This window comes from Microcebus murinus, chromosome 7, assembly GCF_040939455.1.
Source record: "Microcebus murinus isolate Inina chromosome 7, M.murinus_Inina_mat1.0, whole genome shotgun sequence".
Classification (NCBI taxonomy): Eukaryota; Metazoa; Chordata; class Mammalia; order Primates; family Cheirogaleidae; genus Microcebus; species Microcebus murinus.
This window is the reverse complement of record NC_134110.1, coordinates 26,977,943-26,994,080: the sequence shown is the minus strand read 5'-3', so window position 1 is coordinate 26,994,080 and position 16,138 is coordinate 26,977,943. Positions and strand designations below refer to the sequence as shown.

At 60.5% G+C, this 16,138-nt stretch overlaps 1 protein-coding gene across 2 annotated transcripts in view; it reads left to right on the top strand.

Annotated features, from left to right (window-relative positions):
• ADGRB1 (adhesion G protein-coupled receptor B1) overlaps positions 1–16,138 on the top strand; it is an 87,147-nt gene that overhangs the window by 42,527 nt on the left and 28,482 nt on the right. For both annotated transcript variants that reach the window (XM_076004972.1, XM_012751751.3), the window contains exon 18: positions 13,542–13,683. In XM_076004972.1, the coding sequence (XP_075861087.1) occupies positions 13,542–13,683 (142 nt within the window). The remainder of the gene's footprint in view (positions 1–13,541; positions 13,684–16,138) is intronic.

Genomic DNA, 16,138 nt, shown 5'->3' with positions numbered 1-16,138 from the left:
CACTCCAGGCACCTGCTCGTGCTCTGTAATCCCTGGGCCTTGAGAGCCCCTGGAGTACCCCTTGCCCCAGCAGTCAGAGGTATGTGACCAAGTCCCACCCTCGAGCCCAGACCTCCTGGATCATCCAGTCCTGAACCCTGGCCTGGCAGCATGACTCCAGGGCTCCTGCTCCCCCACACTCCTGCCCCAGCCTGGCTTGTAGTAGTGGGGTCCTGGGCAAAAGGGAGCTGGGGGAGAAATGGGGAGCAAAGGGGGCCTTGCAGAGTTCCCAAATGTTCAGACCAGGAGAGACCACCCATATGTTAGCACATCCCTGTATAGATCCTCAGCCTGTGTGTCTCAAGTGGAGGGCAGTGGCTGCCATGTCAAAGTCATGTCTGTACGCCCAGAATCGAGCGCTGTCCTGTTGTGGATCAATAATGGTTTATGAGCAGTGTAATGACCGGCGGCCAGATGCAGGAATAGATGGACAAATGGATCTGTGGTGGGTGCTGTGGACAGTGAGGGTGTGGATGACCCATGGTAGCTGGCCGTGTGCCAGTGGGTTGTTTCAGCCTGGCTGTGCGGCCCCTGGCCTGTCTCACACAGAGGGCCCAGGCTAGGGACAGCTGTCCTGGAAGGTGCTCTGGACCCAGATTCAGGAGTGCGGGTGTGGGTTCCCCGGTGGCAGGGAGATAATGGGCAAGCCATGTGATGGCTGCGTGAATGACACTCTCCCATCCTTCCCGCCACCCCCACCTTCTCTCCTTCTGTCCACCCCCATCTGTACCCATCCACACATCCTCCCAGCCACAGCCCACTTGCCATCCTTTCCTCCATCATTTCTCACTGATCAGTTCCCAGGGCTGCCACAGCAAATAACCAAAATCACCACAACGGAGTGGTTTAAAACAACAAAAATCTATTATCTCATAGTTCTGGGGGCCAGAATTGGGAAATCGAAGTGTTGGTAGGGGCATCCTCCTTTGGGAACTCTAGGGAAAAGTCCTTTCTGGCCTTGCCAGCTTCTGGTGGCTCTAGGCATTGTTGGTGTTCCCAGGCTAGGAGCAGCATCCCTCCAGTCTCCGCCTCCGTCTCTACCTGGCTCCTCCCTTGTGTCTCTGTGTCCACTCCTCTTCTTATAAGGACACCAGTCACTGGATCTATGGCCCACCCTAAATCCAGGGTGATGTCATCTCAGGATCCTTAATTATGTCTGCCAAGGCCCTATTTCCAAATAAGATCACATTCACAAGTTCTGGGGGTTAAGACTTGGACATATATTTTGGGGGGACACTATTTAGCCCACTGTAGACAGAGAGGTGGGCAATGGATGGATGTGTGGGTGGATGGATGGGTGTGTGGGTAGATGTGTGGGTGGATGAATGGGTGTATGAGTGGATGATGGGCAGAGAAAGGGTGGAGTTGGGTGACTGGTTGATAAAGGCCAGTAGCACATATTGGGAGTTGAGCTCTGTGGTCCTGAATGGACAGCTCCCTGGTATTTCACACGTCGGAAGTTACAGATGGTTTGCAGTCTCTTTGTTTTTTGGTTTATTACTATTTTATTTTTGCAGTATGTATTTTATTTTTTTATTTCACAGTATTTAGAGGGTGCAATGTTTTTGTTACATGGTCACTTTTTGTAATGTGTGAGTTAGGGCTATATGTGCTTGTCACCTGATTGTACCCATTAGGTAGGTTTCTGCCCCTCCCCTCCCCTCCCCATCCCTGCTGCTGCCCCCGCACCTTGGGTTTGCAGTTTTTTAAAACTCCTTTTAAAAAAAATAAATAACTCAAAGTTATATAGAGTATAAAAGTCAGAGCAAGAAAGATCCTCAGGTGTGTCCTCACTTGAAAAGTGGTTCAGCCGAGGCCCAGAGTGGGGACGTTAGTCAGGGCACAGGCCTTCAGCCCTCATCCTGCTACACAGGTGTTTGTGGAGCTGTTCTGCGAGATGCCAGCCCCATGAGGGCTCTGGGAAGGGCAGCCTTTTACATGTGTGCTTCCAGGTCCACACACGCATCCACTAGAAAGGCCCTAAGAAGTCCTGCAAGCAGGATGCTCCTGTTCAACTGGGTTGGTAGTTTCCCTGGTTGGTGAGCTCTCAGTACCCTTATTCTGTCTGATGTGGGCCTCTCCTGGTCCTGAGCCAGCAGAGCAGACCCTGGGACAGGCTGGGAGTTAAGGGGGGACATGTGAAAGGGACATTCGCTTAGCTCCTTTCCAGAAGCCCCACCTGGGGCCAGGCACTGTTCAGGGCCTCATCTCACATGGCCTTTCTCAGCCTCCTTATTCTCTGTTAACCAATTTCACAGCTGAGGAGACTGAGGCCCAGAGTGCTCTCTGGCAAGCCCAGGGTCACCCTGCAGACTGTTCCAGCCTGGTCTGTGCAGCCCCCAGGCCTGCGTTGCACAGAAGGCTCAGGCCAGGGGCCACTGTCCTGGAAGACACTTGGGACCCAGGCCTGGCCCTCCTTGGGGTCCCTGCCCAAGCGAACATCCGGGTCCCTTTAAGAGCCTCAGCCCCTCCCACCCCTTTCCTGGTCTCCTTGGAGAGGGCAGTGAGGGCAGGAGTGCGGGGAGCGGAAGGAAGACTTGGCAGGGTCCTGCAGGCACTGTCAGCAGCCGGTTCCCAGCCCGGATTCTCCCACGCCGGCTGGTCCCGATGGGGGCAGAGGAGGGGAGCGCTGCGGAGGGGCAGGCCCAACACAGAAGGCCTCTTTGGTGGCCTGGGAAGGACCTCAGGATCCACGCCCCTGAGTGAGCAACGGAAGGAGGGTGTGCTTTGCTCCCCAACTGGGCGGGGGCCCAAGCGTGGGGGAAGGGCGGAGTGCTGCTCTCAGAGGCGGGAGCCCCTGGCCCTGGCTGCTGCTCCAGCGCCTGCTTTCTCTGCATCTCTCCTGGGAGTCCTCGGGTGGGCAGCAGGGCGGGCAGTGGCCTACCCTGCACTGCAGTTTCCACACCTGTGAAGGGGCTCACTGCCCGTGCGAGAGCTGGAAGGAGTGGGCAGGCTCACGAGGTCATGCCCACAGACAAGCTCCCACGGTGTGAGCTTGGGGTAGGGACAGCCCCTTGGCCCTCCTGAGGTCCCCGCAGTGCCCCTCCATGCTCTCCAGGAGGCCCTCTGCCTGTTTCCAACATCCATGCCCTGTCCTCCCCATGGTGACCCCGATCCGAGGTGTGTCCCTGTTTCCTGATGGCCCCCACTCCAGCAGAGCACAGCCCCAAGGGCTCTCATGGACTTGAGGTGTGTGCTCAGAACTGGAATGTGCTCCATCTCACTCATTAATTCACTCACTCATTCATTGCCTGAACACATGTGCCCTCCACACTGCATGCCCAGGGGACATCCACCAGGGATACTTGGCCCTCAGGAGCCCAGCGCCTCCTACTCTGAGAGATGGGGCGAGGGGTCCCCTGAGGAGGGAAGGCAAGGAGGCACGGAGCCTGGGCTGCCTGAGACATGGCTGTGGGTTGCCTTGTGGGTGCCTGCTTGGGTGACTGTGTCCCAAGGGCTGGGGGTTTGTGGATCTTACAGCTGGGGTTGACAGGCCAGGACACCCCCTCCCTCTGGCTGAGGAATCCTAGGCTCTGGCCACTCTGGCTGTGTGAGCCCAGGCCTCAGTCTCCTCAGCTGTACAACAGGACGGAGGGTACCCACTCCAGGGCCACTGTAGAGAGAGGTAGTGTGTGCCCTGCCCCCATCCAGGAAGCTGCTGCCAGCCCCCACACGGCGCCTCCAGGCGACTGTAGCTGCCAGAAGGGCCCAGAGCTGCCGCCCTCCCCTCCGCCACCCCCCTCTATTCTCTTTCTTCTAGAAAAGCCTGCCAGATGCTTGGCTCTGCAGCCCCTGGAGACATGGCTGGGAAGGGGCTTCCGCCGTGGAGGAGGGTCAGGTGGGCCACAGCAGATGTACCACCCCCACCTGCCTGCCAAGACCCCTGTCCTCTCCCCCCTGGGAGCCTGCCCACTGCTCCCCAGGCCTACCTGCTGCAGGCTTCCATCTTGGCCACACCGTTCCCACCATGTGTTCCATCTGTCCTCCTGCCTCTCGCTGGGCCAGGCCAAGTAGGGAGCCAGGCACCTGGCGAGGCATGGGCACCCAGGGTGGCTCAGCAGGGGGCAGGGCAGGGCTCACATCCTGGCCCTGCTCCTTACTGATGGGGTGACCTGGCCGCAGGTGAGCCTTCCACCTCCTGAGCCTCGGTGCCTGCGTCTGTAGGACAGGCTGCCATGACTGTTCAATAGCACAGCGTGTCAGTCATTTAGAGCCAGGAACTGCTCAGCCAGTAGGCGCCACCATTGCCCTGCTGGTTCAGGAAGGCTTCCTAGGGGATAGCAGTGAGCCCTTCGGGCAGAGTGCCACCCTTGGTCCAGAGGGGTGTGGCCGGGCCACCCCACCCACTGGGGATATGAGGCCAACTCAGAGTGGGCTTGCTGGGTGCTGGCCCTGGGCTGGCTGTGGAGAGTGAGCTGGAGGCACTGGGCAGGAGGGCAGCAGATGCACCCAGGCCCCAAGCAGTGCGTGCAAAGGCCTGGAGGCAGAGGGCTGTGGAGTGCTGCCCAGCAAGGTGTCAGCAAGCGAGGTGGGAGTCGGGGAGCAGAGAGCTGGAGGGAGGCGGGGCTGCTCAGGCTGGGGACCCCATCAGCACCTTACCTGAACCCCCATGCCTCCCTTTAGGAGAGAGAAGGTGAGCCCTGACATCCGCCAGCCCTGATCCATCCGACAGTCCCAGTTCTCTTCCAGGGTTCAGAATGGTGGCCATGGTCACCTGAGGTCCCCGGCAGGGTTAAGCAACCCTGCACTGCCCACCAGGCTCCTTTACACTCAGGTGGCCCCCAGCAGCCATCACAGCCAGCTCCTCAGGCCTGGTGGCCCTGCCTGCCTCTCTCGGTGCTGACAACATCTGAGCCTCCCTCAGCAATGACAGGTCTGTGACCGGGGCCTCCAGGGTTCTCATGTTCCCCACTATGAAAGATGCCAATCTCCCGGCTCCCGCCCGGCACTGCCTAAGTCTGGGGAGGCCCCCACCCCGTCCCCCTCCTCCACTGTGAAGGCTCCTCCCCAGTGCACCTCACAGGGCTGCCATGAAGAGGTGTGATGGGCAGGTGGAGGGCTGGCTGCAGAGGGTGCCATGGGGACGTGCCTGCGAGGGAGGGAGCCTCCTCCCTTTCCTGCCCAGTGCCTGTGGAACTCTGCTTGAGGTGCAGCCGCTCACTTACTGCTTCAGAAAGGTCAATCAAAACCCCAGCTTCCCAGACAATGCACTGGTTTGGTCCCTGCTGTCAGTAGAGGGAGGGTGGTGACTGTGTTCTCATTTCTGTGGGGGGGCAACTTGGGATGTGGCAAGGCAGGATTTGGGATGGACACAGGAAGGATTTTCAGATTAGCCAAGTGACCATGGGTGTCCATTCTCCTGCCTTGGCCTTCGTATAGAGGTGCCTGGAAGCAGGGAGTTGTGGAATGGCCTTGAGGTCACCTGAGCAGACTGAGTCTTCAGGAGTCAGGTGAGCTGGGAGATGCCTGGGGGCTGGTCAGCAATGATGGGCATTGGTAGTGGTCTGGCTGCCTGCGTTCCAATTGCCACATGTTGATGGTGATGGTGGTGGTCAGACCTTCTGCAAGATTGATTCCACCTACACTGCCCTGGACATGGTGAGTGCTGGATAAATGCTTGTTGAATGCCTGGGATGGTGGTACCAGGTTAGCATCAGATCTGCTGAGGTGGTGGCAGTGGTGGTGATGAGGGCATGGTGATGTTGCTAATAGTGCAGGTGATGCTGGGACTGTGGGTGATCAGGTAGTGATTGTGGTGCCCATGAAGGGACAGTAATGGGGAAGAAGGCTGTGGCAGTGATGGTGGTGGTGATGGTGGTGGTGGTGATGGTGGTGGAGGTGGTGGTGATGATGGGGATAAGTGGTAATCAGAGTGCTATTGATGATGGTGGTGGTGGTAGTGGTGGTGGTGGTGGCGGTGATGGTGGTGGTGGTGATGGTGGTGGTGGTGGTGGTGGCGGTGATGGTGGTGGTGGTGGTAGTGGTGGTGGTGATGGTGGTGGTGGTGGTGGTGGTGGCGGTGATGGTGGTGGTGGTGGTAGTGGTGGTGGTGGTGGTGGTGATGGTGGTGGTGATGGTAGTGGTGGTGGTGATGGTGGTGGTGGTGGTGGTGGTGGTAGTAGTGGTGGTGATGATGGTGGTGGTGGTGGTGGTGGTGGTAGTAGTGGTGGTGATGATGGTGGTGGTGGTGATGGTGGTGATGGTAGTAGTGGTGGTGATGGTGGTGGTGGTGGTGGTGGTGATGGTGGTGATGGTGGTAGTGGTGAAGGTGATGGTGATGATGATGGTAGTGGTGATGATAGAGATTATGGTGATGGTGATGGTGATGGTGATGGTGGGGATGAGTGGTGATCAGAGTGCTACTGATGATGGTGATGATGTTGGTGATGAAGGTGGTGGCAGTGATAATGAACGTGTTGATGATGATGCTGTTGGTAGTGGTGGTGACGGTGATGGTGTTATTTGTAGTAATGATTGTGGTGTTGATGACTGATGATGGTATTGGTCGTGGTGGTGACATGGTAGTAATGACAGTGGTGGTGATGGTGGTAGTAGTGGTTGTACTGTGGCTGTGTTGCTAGTAGTGGTTGGATTTGGTGGTAGTTGTGAAGTGGAGGCTATGGTGACAGGTGTTGCTGGTGGTTGTCTCAGCTCTTAGGTGAATTTGCAGCCCGTGCCCCCGGTGGGCAGCAGGACCTGCCCATGGCACAGTTAATGAGTCAGTGCAGCAGTTGTGGGGGCCCAGCCAGAGTGGACAGGAAAATTGGGTGGAGAGAAGAGGAAAGCACCTGCGAGGCCTTGGTAGTCTGAGAGGGCATCTCAGAGGAGGTGAGCCTGGGCTGGCTGTGATGGGGGAGGTTTGGGATCTTCTAGACCCAGAGATGTGCCCTTGTGGGCACAGGCCAGACCAAGAGGCGCTTGCTGAGTGAGTGAGTGAATGTACCATCCCTTTGACCTTCCAGCCAGGCACCAGGGGCCAGAGCATGAGCGTCGTGGGTATCCGGGCAATGGCCCCTCAGCTTGCAGAGTGGGTGATGGGTCAGGCAGAGGAGGGCTGCAAGTGAGGTTCTGAGTGAGGGGCCAGGCCCAGGAAAGGCTTTCTGAGTGCCAGGCCCTGAGCTGGGGAGGAGTCAGCAGGTAGAACAGGGTGGGCAGGACCCCAGCCCCTTAGCCCAGCCTCCCACCCTCTCTAGGACCCCCGTCTGCCCGGCAGACAGCCCTGGGCCTCTGGGCCCCCTGCCCAGGTGTGTCAAGAGAAGAGCCACGGGACCCTGGGAGGGCCAGGTTTCTAGCCCAGGGACAGGGCTGTGGCTAGAAGCCCTGACTCAGTGTGGCTGGCGCCGGGCAGGAGATTGGCATCTCGCATGGTGGGGAACACGAGATGCTCTGGAGGCTGTGGTCACAGACCCATCGGTGCCGAGTGAGGCTCAGACACGGTCAGCAGCAGGAGAGACTCCAGGGCCAGCCTCAGAGGCAGGGCCACCAGGCCGGAGGGAGCTCATTTCTCACCTGGCAGCTGGGACTCAGCAAGATCCAGGTCAGGCGGGTGTCCAGACCACAGCATCAGTGGGTCACAAAGGCCAGGATCCCCTCCAGACCCTAGGCATTGCCCTGGGGCCCTGTGCTGGGAGGGGCTGGAGCTGATGTGGGCTCCTGGAGATCCTCACAGACTGGCAGCCAGCTGGGGGCTGGACATGGAGGGAGAGGTCAGGGAAGCTTCCTGGAGGAGTGGCTCAGGAGAAGCCTAAGAGTAAGGCTGGATCAGCCAAAGAACATGGCTTATGTGGTCAGAGGGACCAACCAAGATAGGAGGCAGGAGAGGGTGCATGTGTGCTGGGCTGTGCAGGCAGATGGTCACGTGAGCTGCTGAGTGAGGCAGAACGCAGGGAGGGGAGCCCCACATAGCAGCAGGGCAGGGTCTGATTGAGGAGTCAGGTGCAACATGCAGGAGCTCATGGGAAGGACAGGTGGGAAGCCTGGTTATCCAGGCAGGCTTCCCGGAGGAGCAGACGATGCCAGTCTTGATCTGTGGCCAAGAAGGTGGGGTTGGGAGGGGCACTCCTGATGGATGAAGTGTGATTACTCGGGGCTTGCACCCAGATGGTGGTGGAGGTGTTGCCTAGAGGGCTCCAGGTGGAGGCCAGCCCATGAAGGATCTTGAAGGCCTGGCTTAGTTTTGGAGACTCCTAGAAGCCCCTGCCTGCAGAGACACTATTTCAGCTCCCTGCCCAGCACCTGAATTTCCCCACTGGGGCATGCTGTGCCCACTCCTGGCTTCTTTCTGCTGTGTGGGAGGACACTCTATGAGTCATTCACACTAGAGTGTGAATTAGCCCATCAAATCCAAGGGGACCCCGACAGCGCACAGTCCCATAATAGCACCTGCTTCGTGGGCTGGGAAGAGGCATCATGAATGCAGTTAAGGCACTGCTGTGGTGGGTGGATGGGCTCTCAGTGTGCCCTCTCCATCACTGTCCCCTGATGTCCCATGACGACGGCCAGCTGGTGAGGCCTTCTCTGAACCACCCTCACCTAGGACATCCTCTGGGAGCTTAGGGTGGGGTCCACACTGGGTTGGGGGCTTCCCTGGCAGCCTTGGCTATTGCTGGGTTTAGGGGGTTCCTGAGTGGTTTGCAGGGAGTCGAGGCTCATGGCCCAAGTGTAGCGGAGGATAGAGTGGGGAGGTTGGGTCATGGAGGTTTTGGCAGGTCCCTGTGGGCCCTGGGAGCTGTGTGGCCTGACGTGTTTTAGATGACCATGCTGGCGCTGTAGGAGGCCAGGCGGAGGAGGGCAGGGGTGGCCGCAGTAGTCCGGGGGAATGGTGGCAATGGGTGCCAGCTGGTGGCTGAGGAGGGTGGGCAGTGCTTAAACTCTCTGTGCATTTAGAAAGAAAGGCCAGTGGGACCTGCAGATGGTCAGCTGCAGAGGGGCTTGAGGTCAGGGTGGGCTGGCAGAGCTCTTTCTTCCGTTCAAGCACAATGTCTTGGCTGAGCACCCTGTCCCCACTGGAGCCTCAGGACTTTGCGTGTCAGGACATGTGCTGGGGGCCACAGGTGTGCGGGTAAACAGAACAGGAAATGCCCCTTGAGTTTGTTGTGGAGGTGCTTGGCTACCTTGGCAGGAGCTGACTGGGAAGAGTCCCCATGGTGGGGGTCACTAGTGGCTTACAGAGGGCTGGCCAGTGCCTGGACCTGTCTGAGGGGCCCAGGTTCCCCTGGCTGCCCACTCCTCTCAGGCAGGGAGGGACCCCTGCTCTTCTGGTCCCGAGAGGTGTCACTGCCCCAGCTCCTTCTCTCACCCTGGGCCTAAGGAGCGGGGAGCAGGTGTAACTGACCCAGATTTCTCAGGCCTGGGCCCAGGAAGGGGGGGCCTGGCTCTGTGACCCAGATATTCCAAGTTTCTGTAGCTTAGAAAAGAGGTGGCAAATGGTCTCCCACGTGTGGGAGCAATCGCTGTATGCAAAAGGAGGGAGTGACCTGCCTGTGTTGCAGAGATGGGAACAGGTGTCCCCTGTAGCAGGAAGGGTTTTAGTCAGACTTGGGGAAGAACTTACAGATGTGAATTGGGATCTGGTATGAGAGTATGCCTCCTAGAGGTTTTGTTAAAAGAAGGAGGGCTGAGGCTTTCTACCTTCCCCAGGTCGACATGTATCTAAGACCCAAGTAAGGGGATTCAGGGACCACCCCTCCATCCGTCTTGCTAAAGGCCAGTTTTTGGCCGATGTCCGGTGTAGCAAGGAAGGTAACTTCTGGGAAGCCTTCACTAATTGGGTTCTTCTCCTGGCTTGGGATGGCCTAGAGCAGGCAGGCTCTCTGTCCAGCATGACGCTGCCCTTGAGGCCCCTTTTAGACCTGTGACTCAGTCAGGGTTCAGATGTCACAGGCCCCAGGAGGAGGGGGCAGCCCAACAGATAAAAACTGGAATGTAAGCCCTACTGCTGTCCTGCTGGGTAGCCTTGGACAATCACCACTTCTCTGAGCCTCGGTTTCTTTATCTACAAAGCTGACCTGAGAGTTATTGCAAAGATCTAATAATATAATGCCAGAAAGCCCTTAGCACAGAGCGGAAGCCATTATTATTGAGGGCAGGGAAGGGCAAGGAGAGGGTCCCTGTCCCCAGGCTACATGTTGGGGGACAGAAACTGCTTCCCTGATATACTGCCCAGGCCTGCTGAAACCAGGACACTGGAGGGGCAGAGAGGCCGGGGCTGGGCACCTGCATTGCAGTCCTGCAGGGTCTGCATGAGCCCCCAAGCCACTGCCCCCGGGGCCACACACTTACAGAGTGGCCAGCAGCTGCCTGCCACCTGAGCCACCAGCCTGACCAGCCAGGTCTCCAGACCAGGGACAGGGGCCTCCCCGGGCCCTCCACAGGCTGAGGCTGTAGGGGCAGGCCCTGGCCTGACCGCTCAGCAGTGTGGGCTGCAGCCCCTCTCTCCCCCTACCCCAGGAGGCTGATAAGCTAATTAGTGCCCATGGCAGGAGCCCTGCGGGCTAGGCACTGGCTCCCATGCTGGCGTCCTCCCAGGCAGTGGCGGGCAGCTGTCAGCCTGGCGTCCTGTGGACTCGCCAGTGCGGCTGGGAACCTGCCAGGCTATTGGCCCCAGTTGGCCCCAGCCAGGCAGGCTCCCCGCACCCCAGGCCTCAGGGCACTGTCCCATGGAAGTCTTCTAGCAACCGTCACACAGGTGGGCAGCTGGGTTTCGGGACCCTCCACTCAGACAGAGGGCTGAGGCAGTGCCCATGCCTGGTCTGTGAGAGACAGAGCTGGGATTTGAACGAAGTACCGCTGCCCACAGAGCCCTGTCCTTCAGAGCAGCTGTGGACAGGCCAGTCAGCAGCAGAGATAGAACCAGCCTCAGGACTCTCCCTCCATGGAGTTCACGTGTTCTGGTGCCCTCTTGGTGTCTGGTCAGACATAGACTGCAGCCACACGCCCATGCCAGGCATGAGGACAGGCCCTCCTGAGGAGCTGGACTCAGCCAGGCCCTCGTGACTCTGTGCCCCTGGTGGGTCTCTGGCTTCTGCCTCATGTGTTCCCCTGTGGCTTGGGGTCAGTGGCTTCTACCCTGGAGGGTGCAGGGGATGGGGGAGATGGCGAGTAGGGCATGCCTGGTGCACATGAGCGAGATCTTGGAAAACCCTCTGGTCGGGGTGCAGGATCTGGAGCGCCACTGGGAGCTCTAGGACTTTCCAGGCACCCTTCGCTCCCTTTCCTGTTCCCTCCATACCCCTAGGTCCTGCCTAGGTCAGCGTCCTATTCTGTGCCCAGCAGGAGAGGGAGAAGGGGTCTCAGCCCTGGGCTTTGACTTTTGCGCCATGCTGTGTTGGGGACACAGGGCCTGCAGTGGGGAGCTACGCAGGGTAGCCTGGGTCCCTGGCCTCCATACTGGTGGCTGAGGATGGTGTTGTGGCTGCCCTTTGGGGCCTGTGAGGTTCACATGGGCTCAGGCAAAGGTGTCTCTGAAGGTGCAGGGCCCTTCATGGCTCTTGCCTGTGTCGGTGTCTTTCCTTTACCTAGGCCCCTAGGATGGATGAGCATGGGGTCACTGAGCCTTGGCCCCATGGGACAAGGTCCTGGCTTCCTCACACCATGCTTGAGAGGGGAGGGGGCTTCCCAGGGCCAGGTAGCCCATAGTGAGACCTGCAGGGCCTGAGGCCAGCTCCTGGGCCCTCCTCCCAGCTCTGCCTGGCCTGTGATCTGGACCACAGATTTTCTTCTCTGTAAGACAGGACCAAGTCTCTCCCCGAGTGTGTGGGGGAGACTATGAGATAAAAGCAGATAGTAAGAGCATTCTCAGGGGTCTCCCGGCTTACCTGGAGCACGTCCCTTCTCTCCTGGGCCTGAATCTCAGAAAGTTCTGCTGCTGCTTCCCTGGGCTGCTGAAAATGGAGGGAAACAAGGAAGGAGATTTGGCAAGAATGCCCCAAATTCAGTAGAGACTGTTTTGGGCCATCGGACACCTGGAGCTGGGGATCCACAGGCATGTGCCCTGAGCGCAGCCCTGTGCCGCTCAGCACTGCGCCAGGTGTGCTGAGTGCCCACCCCCCATTTTAGAGATGAGGAAACTGAAGCAAGAGGTGGTGTAGGCAGCTCCCCAAGGTCACAGAGCTAGGGTGCAGCCAAGGTGCACTTCAATGCCAGGTGTCTGATCTGCAGCAGCACTCCGCTTGTGCGCTTGTGCGTGGGGTTCAGGGCCGTATGTGTGGGCGGCACTCCTCTGGGGAGAGCAGGCTGGAGAGAGTACCAGCCCGCTGTGCAACCAGGCAGGTCCCTTTTGGCTCTGGGCCTCAGAGCCCCTGTTGGTGCAGTGGGGTGGGATGGAGAGGGGTGAGCTGAGGGCTCTGCAAGGCACCATGCAGCTCCTCATTCCTGGACTGGGAACGGTTGAAACTGCAGCATGAAGGCTCTAGGGCAGACCACAGGCAGACCAAAAGACCCAGGCTTTTCTCCTGAAGTCCTGGGGTAGGAGATAGGTCCCAGTTACTTAGGAAGGGCTGATGCTTCTTACAGCCTGGGTTCAGAAGGAGACCACTCTAAGGTGTGGCTCCTGCAACTGCAGTTTCAACTTTCAATTATTGGCTCATCTCTTCAGGAGCCCCTCTGCCACTAGGCAGGCCTGGGGACTGTGAACTCAGCCTCAGAGAGGCCCTCTCTGGGCACTTTCTGCAAGCCGAACCCCAACAGGCGAGAGGAGGGCAGGCTCAGCTGCAGGCCGGGTCTGTGAGGGATGGACACTCTGAAGTTTCTGGACAAGAGGCCTGCCTTGAAGGGTGGGGAGATTTGGCTCAATAGCAGGAGGAGGAAGAGCGGCTTGCAAAACAGTTCAGTCGCTGGTGCACCAAGAACATGACAAGTCTTGTGCTTAAATGCAAATGGGGGCAGTCATGGGCTTGTAGACAGCAGGGGCCTGGGTCGGGTCGCAGGGAAGTCTCCAGACGCCTCCCTGCGGGGAAGGCTGTGCCAGTCCCTGGAGAGGAGGAGCAGGCCCTGGGGGACTGGGCCCCGGGGGACAGGGCTCCGGGGAGGCGGATGTGGGGGATGGTGCGGCCCCAAGGTCACCAGCTCCAGCCAGCGCCCGCGGCTGTGGGGCCAAGAGCTCAGAAGCGCCCCCGCCCCGCTCTGAGCCGCCCCGCGCCCGCGGCCACACCCGCTCTCTCCACGAGCGCCCGCGGGGGGCCGGAGAGCCGGGGCGGTGGGGACGCGGGCGCCCGGGCCCCGGGCCAGCCGCTCCGCCCCCTCCCCGCGCCCCCGCCCCGCGCTCCCGCGGGCGGCTCCCGGCTCGGCTCGGGCTCCCGGCTCGGCTCGCGGCGGCGGCGGGCGCGGAGCGCGGCATGGGCGCCGGGGCCCCGGGGCCTGGTGGCGGCCGGCGCGCGGCTGCGGGCGCAGGTGCCGGGGGTGGGGGGGCCGGGGCGCGGAGCCGCGCTGGGGGCCCGGGCGCCCGCGTCCCCGCCGCCGCTGACGCTGCCGCCTGTCTCCTCCCGTGTCCCGCCCGCCCCCAGACCCTCCTCCTCCGCCCCCCCGCAGCTCGGGCCCTGGTCGTGGCGCGGCTGCCGCACGGTGCCCCTCGACGCCCTCCGGACGCGCTGCCTCTGTGACCGGCTCTCCACCTTCGCCATCTTAGCCCAGCTCAGCGCCGACGCGGTGAGACCCCGCTGCCGGGACGGCGGGAGGGGCGCCGGGCGGGCGGGGGCGGCGGGAGGGCCCCGTGGGGCGGCCGGCGGGTGTGTGGCGGGGCGGCCCCTTCACTGCCTCAGAGGGGTCGCAGCGTCCAGCAGCCACCCGTGGCCTGGCCAGCCGGCCATGCACCTCTGAGGAGGGTGGTGGGAGCCGAGTGGGTGGTGGTGTGGACTTGGGGACGGCCTGGGAGGAGCCCGGACCCCTGGGAAGTGACCCATGGGGGGGACCATCTCTGCTCTCCTTGGAGGTCTGGGACCTTGGAGAGAGCTGGGTCCTCAGGGAGAGAGACAGGCTGGGTCCTGAGCCCTGGGGCTGGGGAGGGCATCTCCTGGAAGAGGGACATGCACTTGGTGGGTCCTGGCCTACCAGGGGCAGGAGGCAGCAGGAGCTGCCACCTTCCTCGAGCTTTTCCCACCTACTCCAAGCAGAGCCTGGCCTGCGGAGGAGGTGGCTGTGTCCCGCAGCAGGGGTCCTGGCCCAGGTCCACAGCCCTCCCCAGGCAGGCCTCATCTCTGGGCCTCCTTTTTGTTCCTGGGATTCTTGTGGGGGCTGCCGGTTTCTATGGCGACCGCCAGCCTTCAGGCTGGGGCCCTGGGTGCTGGGCCCTGCCCACTGGGGCTGGTGGGCTCTCTTGTCCTAGGACCAGCAGGGCTGCACCCCCTGGCCCCAGGCAGGCCAGGTCCTTGGGCTATTGAGCCCCTCACCCTAGACCTCATGTGGAAGGGACTTGGGCAGCAGGTATGCAGGGCCCACTGGGGAGGGGGACATGGCCTTCCTGAGTGTTTGGGGGTGGCGTAGCTTATCCCCCAGGTTCCATGCAGAAGACAGCTCCAGGCCTCTCTGAGAACATTCCAGCCACCCCTCTTTGTTCTCTGGAAAGTGGGGAAGGCAGGTGACATTGTCAGCTGGGGTCTCCCACAGTGTCAGAGCCAGATGGGACCCTACAGGCCATTGTCACTAAACTCCACTGACAGGCAGGGACACTGAAGCCGGAGGAGGTCTTGCTCAAGGTCTTGAGGCACATCTTGGCTGGCCCTGACTCTGCTGCACCCCCTTAGGCTGTCCCCTCAGGCAAGACTGTGGATGTTGCTGCCCCTGTGGCAGCAGCCAGAGCCATCCTAGAGACTCCCTGGAGGAGGTGGCTTTCTATGTAGGTGGTCATTGAAGTTAAAGCAGCAGACTCTCATTGCACAGCCTCCTGGGTCCCAGCCTGAGGTTCTGGGTAGCTGCTCTTCCTTAGGGTGTGGGAGGAGCACCTAGGGCAAGAGAGGACTTCTCCCGGCTTGGTGTCTCCCCGTGGGATGTCATTGTGGGAATCTGTTAACACAGGGTTGAGTCTTATATGCTGTGACCCTGGACCAGCCTCAAGTCCTTCTGAGCCTCAGTTTCCTCACCTGTAAAATGGAGGGGACCCTGTACTACCCAGGGTTGGCTGTAAGGAGTGAACCATGTGACGTAGGGAGAACTCTTGGAATGGAGCAGTCCCTGGTCACCAGGGCTGCGCTCTGGAGTGGCCTGGCTTGGACAGCATGTGCAGAGAGGGGCTGTTGAGTGGCTGGTGCTGGGGAAACTCCAAGAGGCCTTTCCAGGAAGGCTGACCTGTGCGCGGCGTCATGGGCAGATCGGGGCGCTGCCCTGCGGGACGGGGAGGCAGACGAGCAGAGTCCTGGCTTCCCCAGGGGCTTCTGGCATCGGCCCAGCCTACCCACGTGAGTTCACAGAGCCGGATGCTGCAGGGTGCTGTCCCAGATGTGGCATCCAGGGCTGGGGCATGGTAGCTGGCAGCCTGGCCTCACAGAGCCCCAGCGTCCTCACCTGTGGGATGGGCAAGTGGCCGGCTCTGCCTGGTTCTGTGGCTCCCTCAAGGGTAGACCGTATCTGATTCGGTTTGGGCTCTAGCTGCCGGCTGGGCATGAGCTCATCGAGCTCGGGAAGGAGGCAGGGTGGGCACAGCCTCCCCCAGGGGCTGCGTCAGAGCTCCCCAGGGTCTCCCTGTCCTTTCCCACACCACCTCCATGTCCCCGGCAGCTCTGGCCCTGCTTAGGGCTGGCCCCCTAGATGCTGAGTACAGAGCGGCCTTGTGGAGGGGAGACTGCCGTTGTGGTGCAGCCCATCACTAACTTGTTCCTCATCTCCTGTGTCGACCCTCTAAGTGCCTGGGGCCCGCCCTGACAGGGCACGGGGTCTGATGGGGCAGAGGTGTGCACAGACAGGCCTGGGCTGAAGCAAGGCTGGGGCTCGGGCTCTGGGAGCTCAGCAAGAGCCTCCTTCCCACCTGGGCATGGTTTGGGGAGCAGTGCACCAGGTGGAGGTTCGGAGTGGGATACTGAGGGGTGTGTAGGAGTTCACCAGCTGAGCACTGCGGGGAGGATTACAGCCATTCCAGGGAGGATGAGAAAGGCAGGATGCTGCCCTGCCA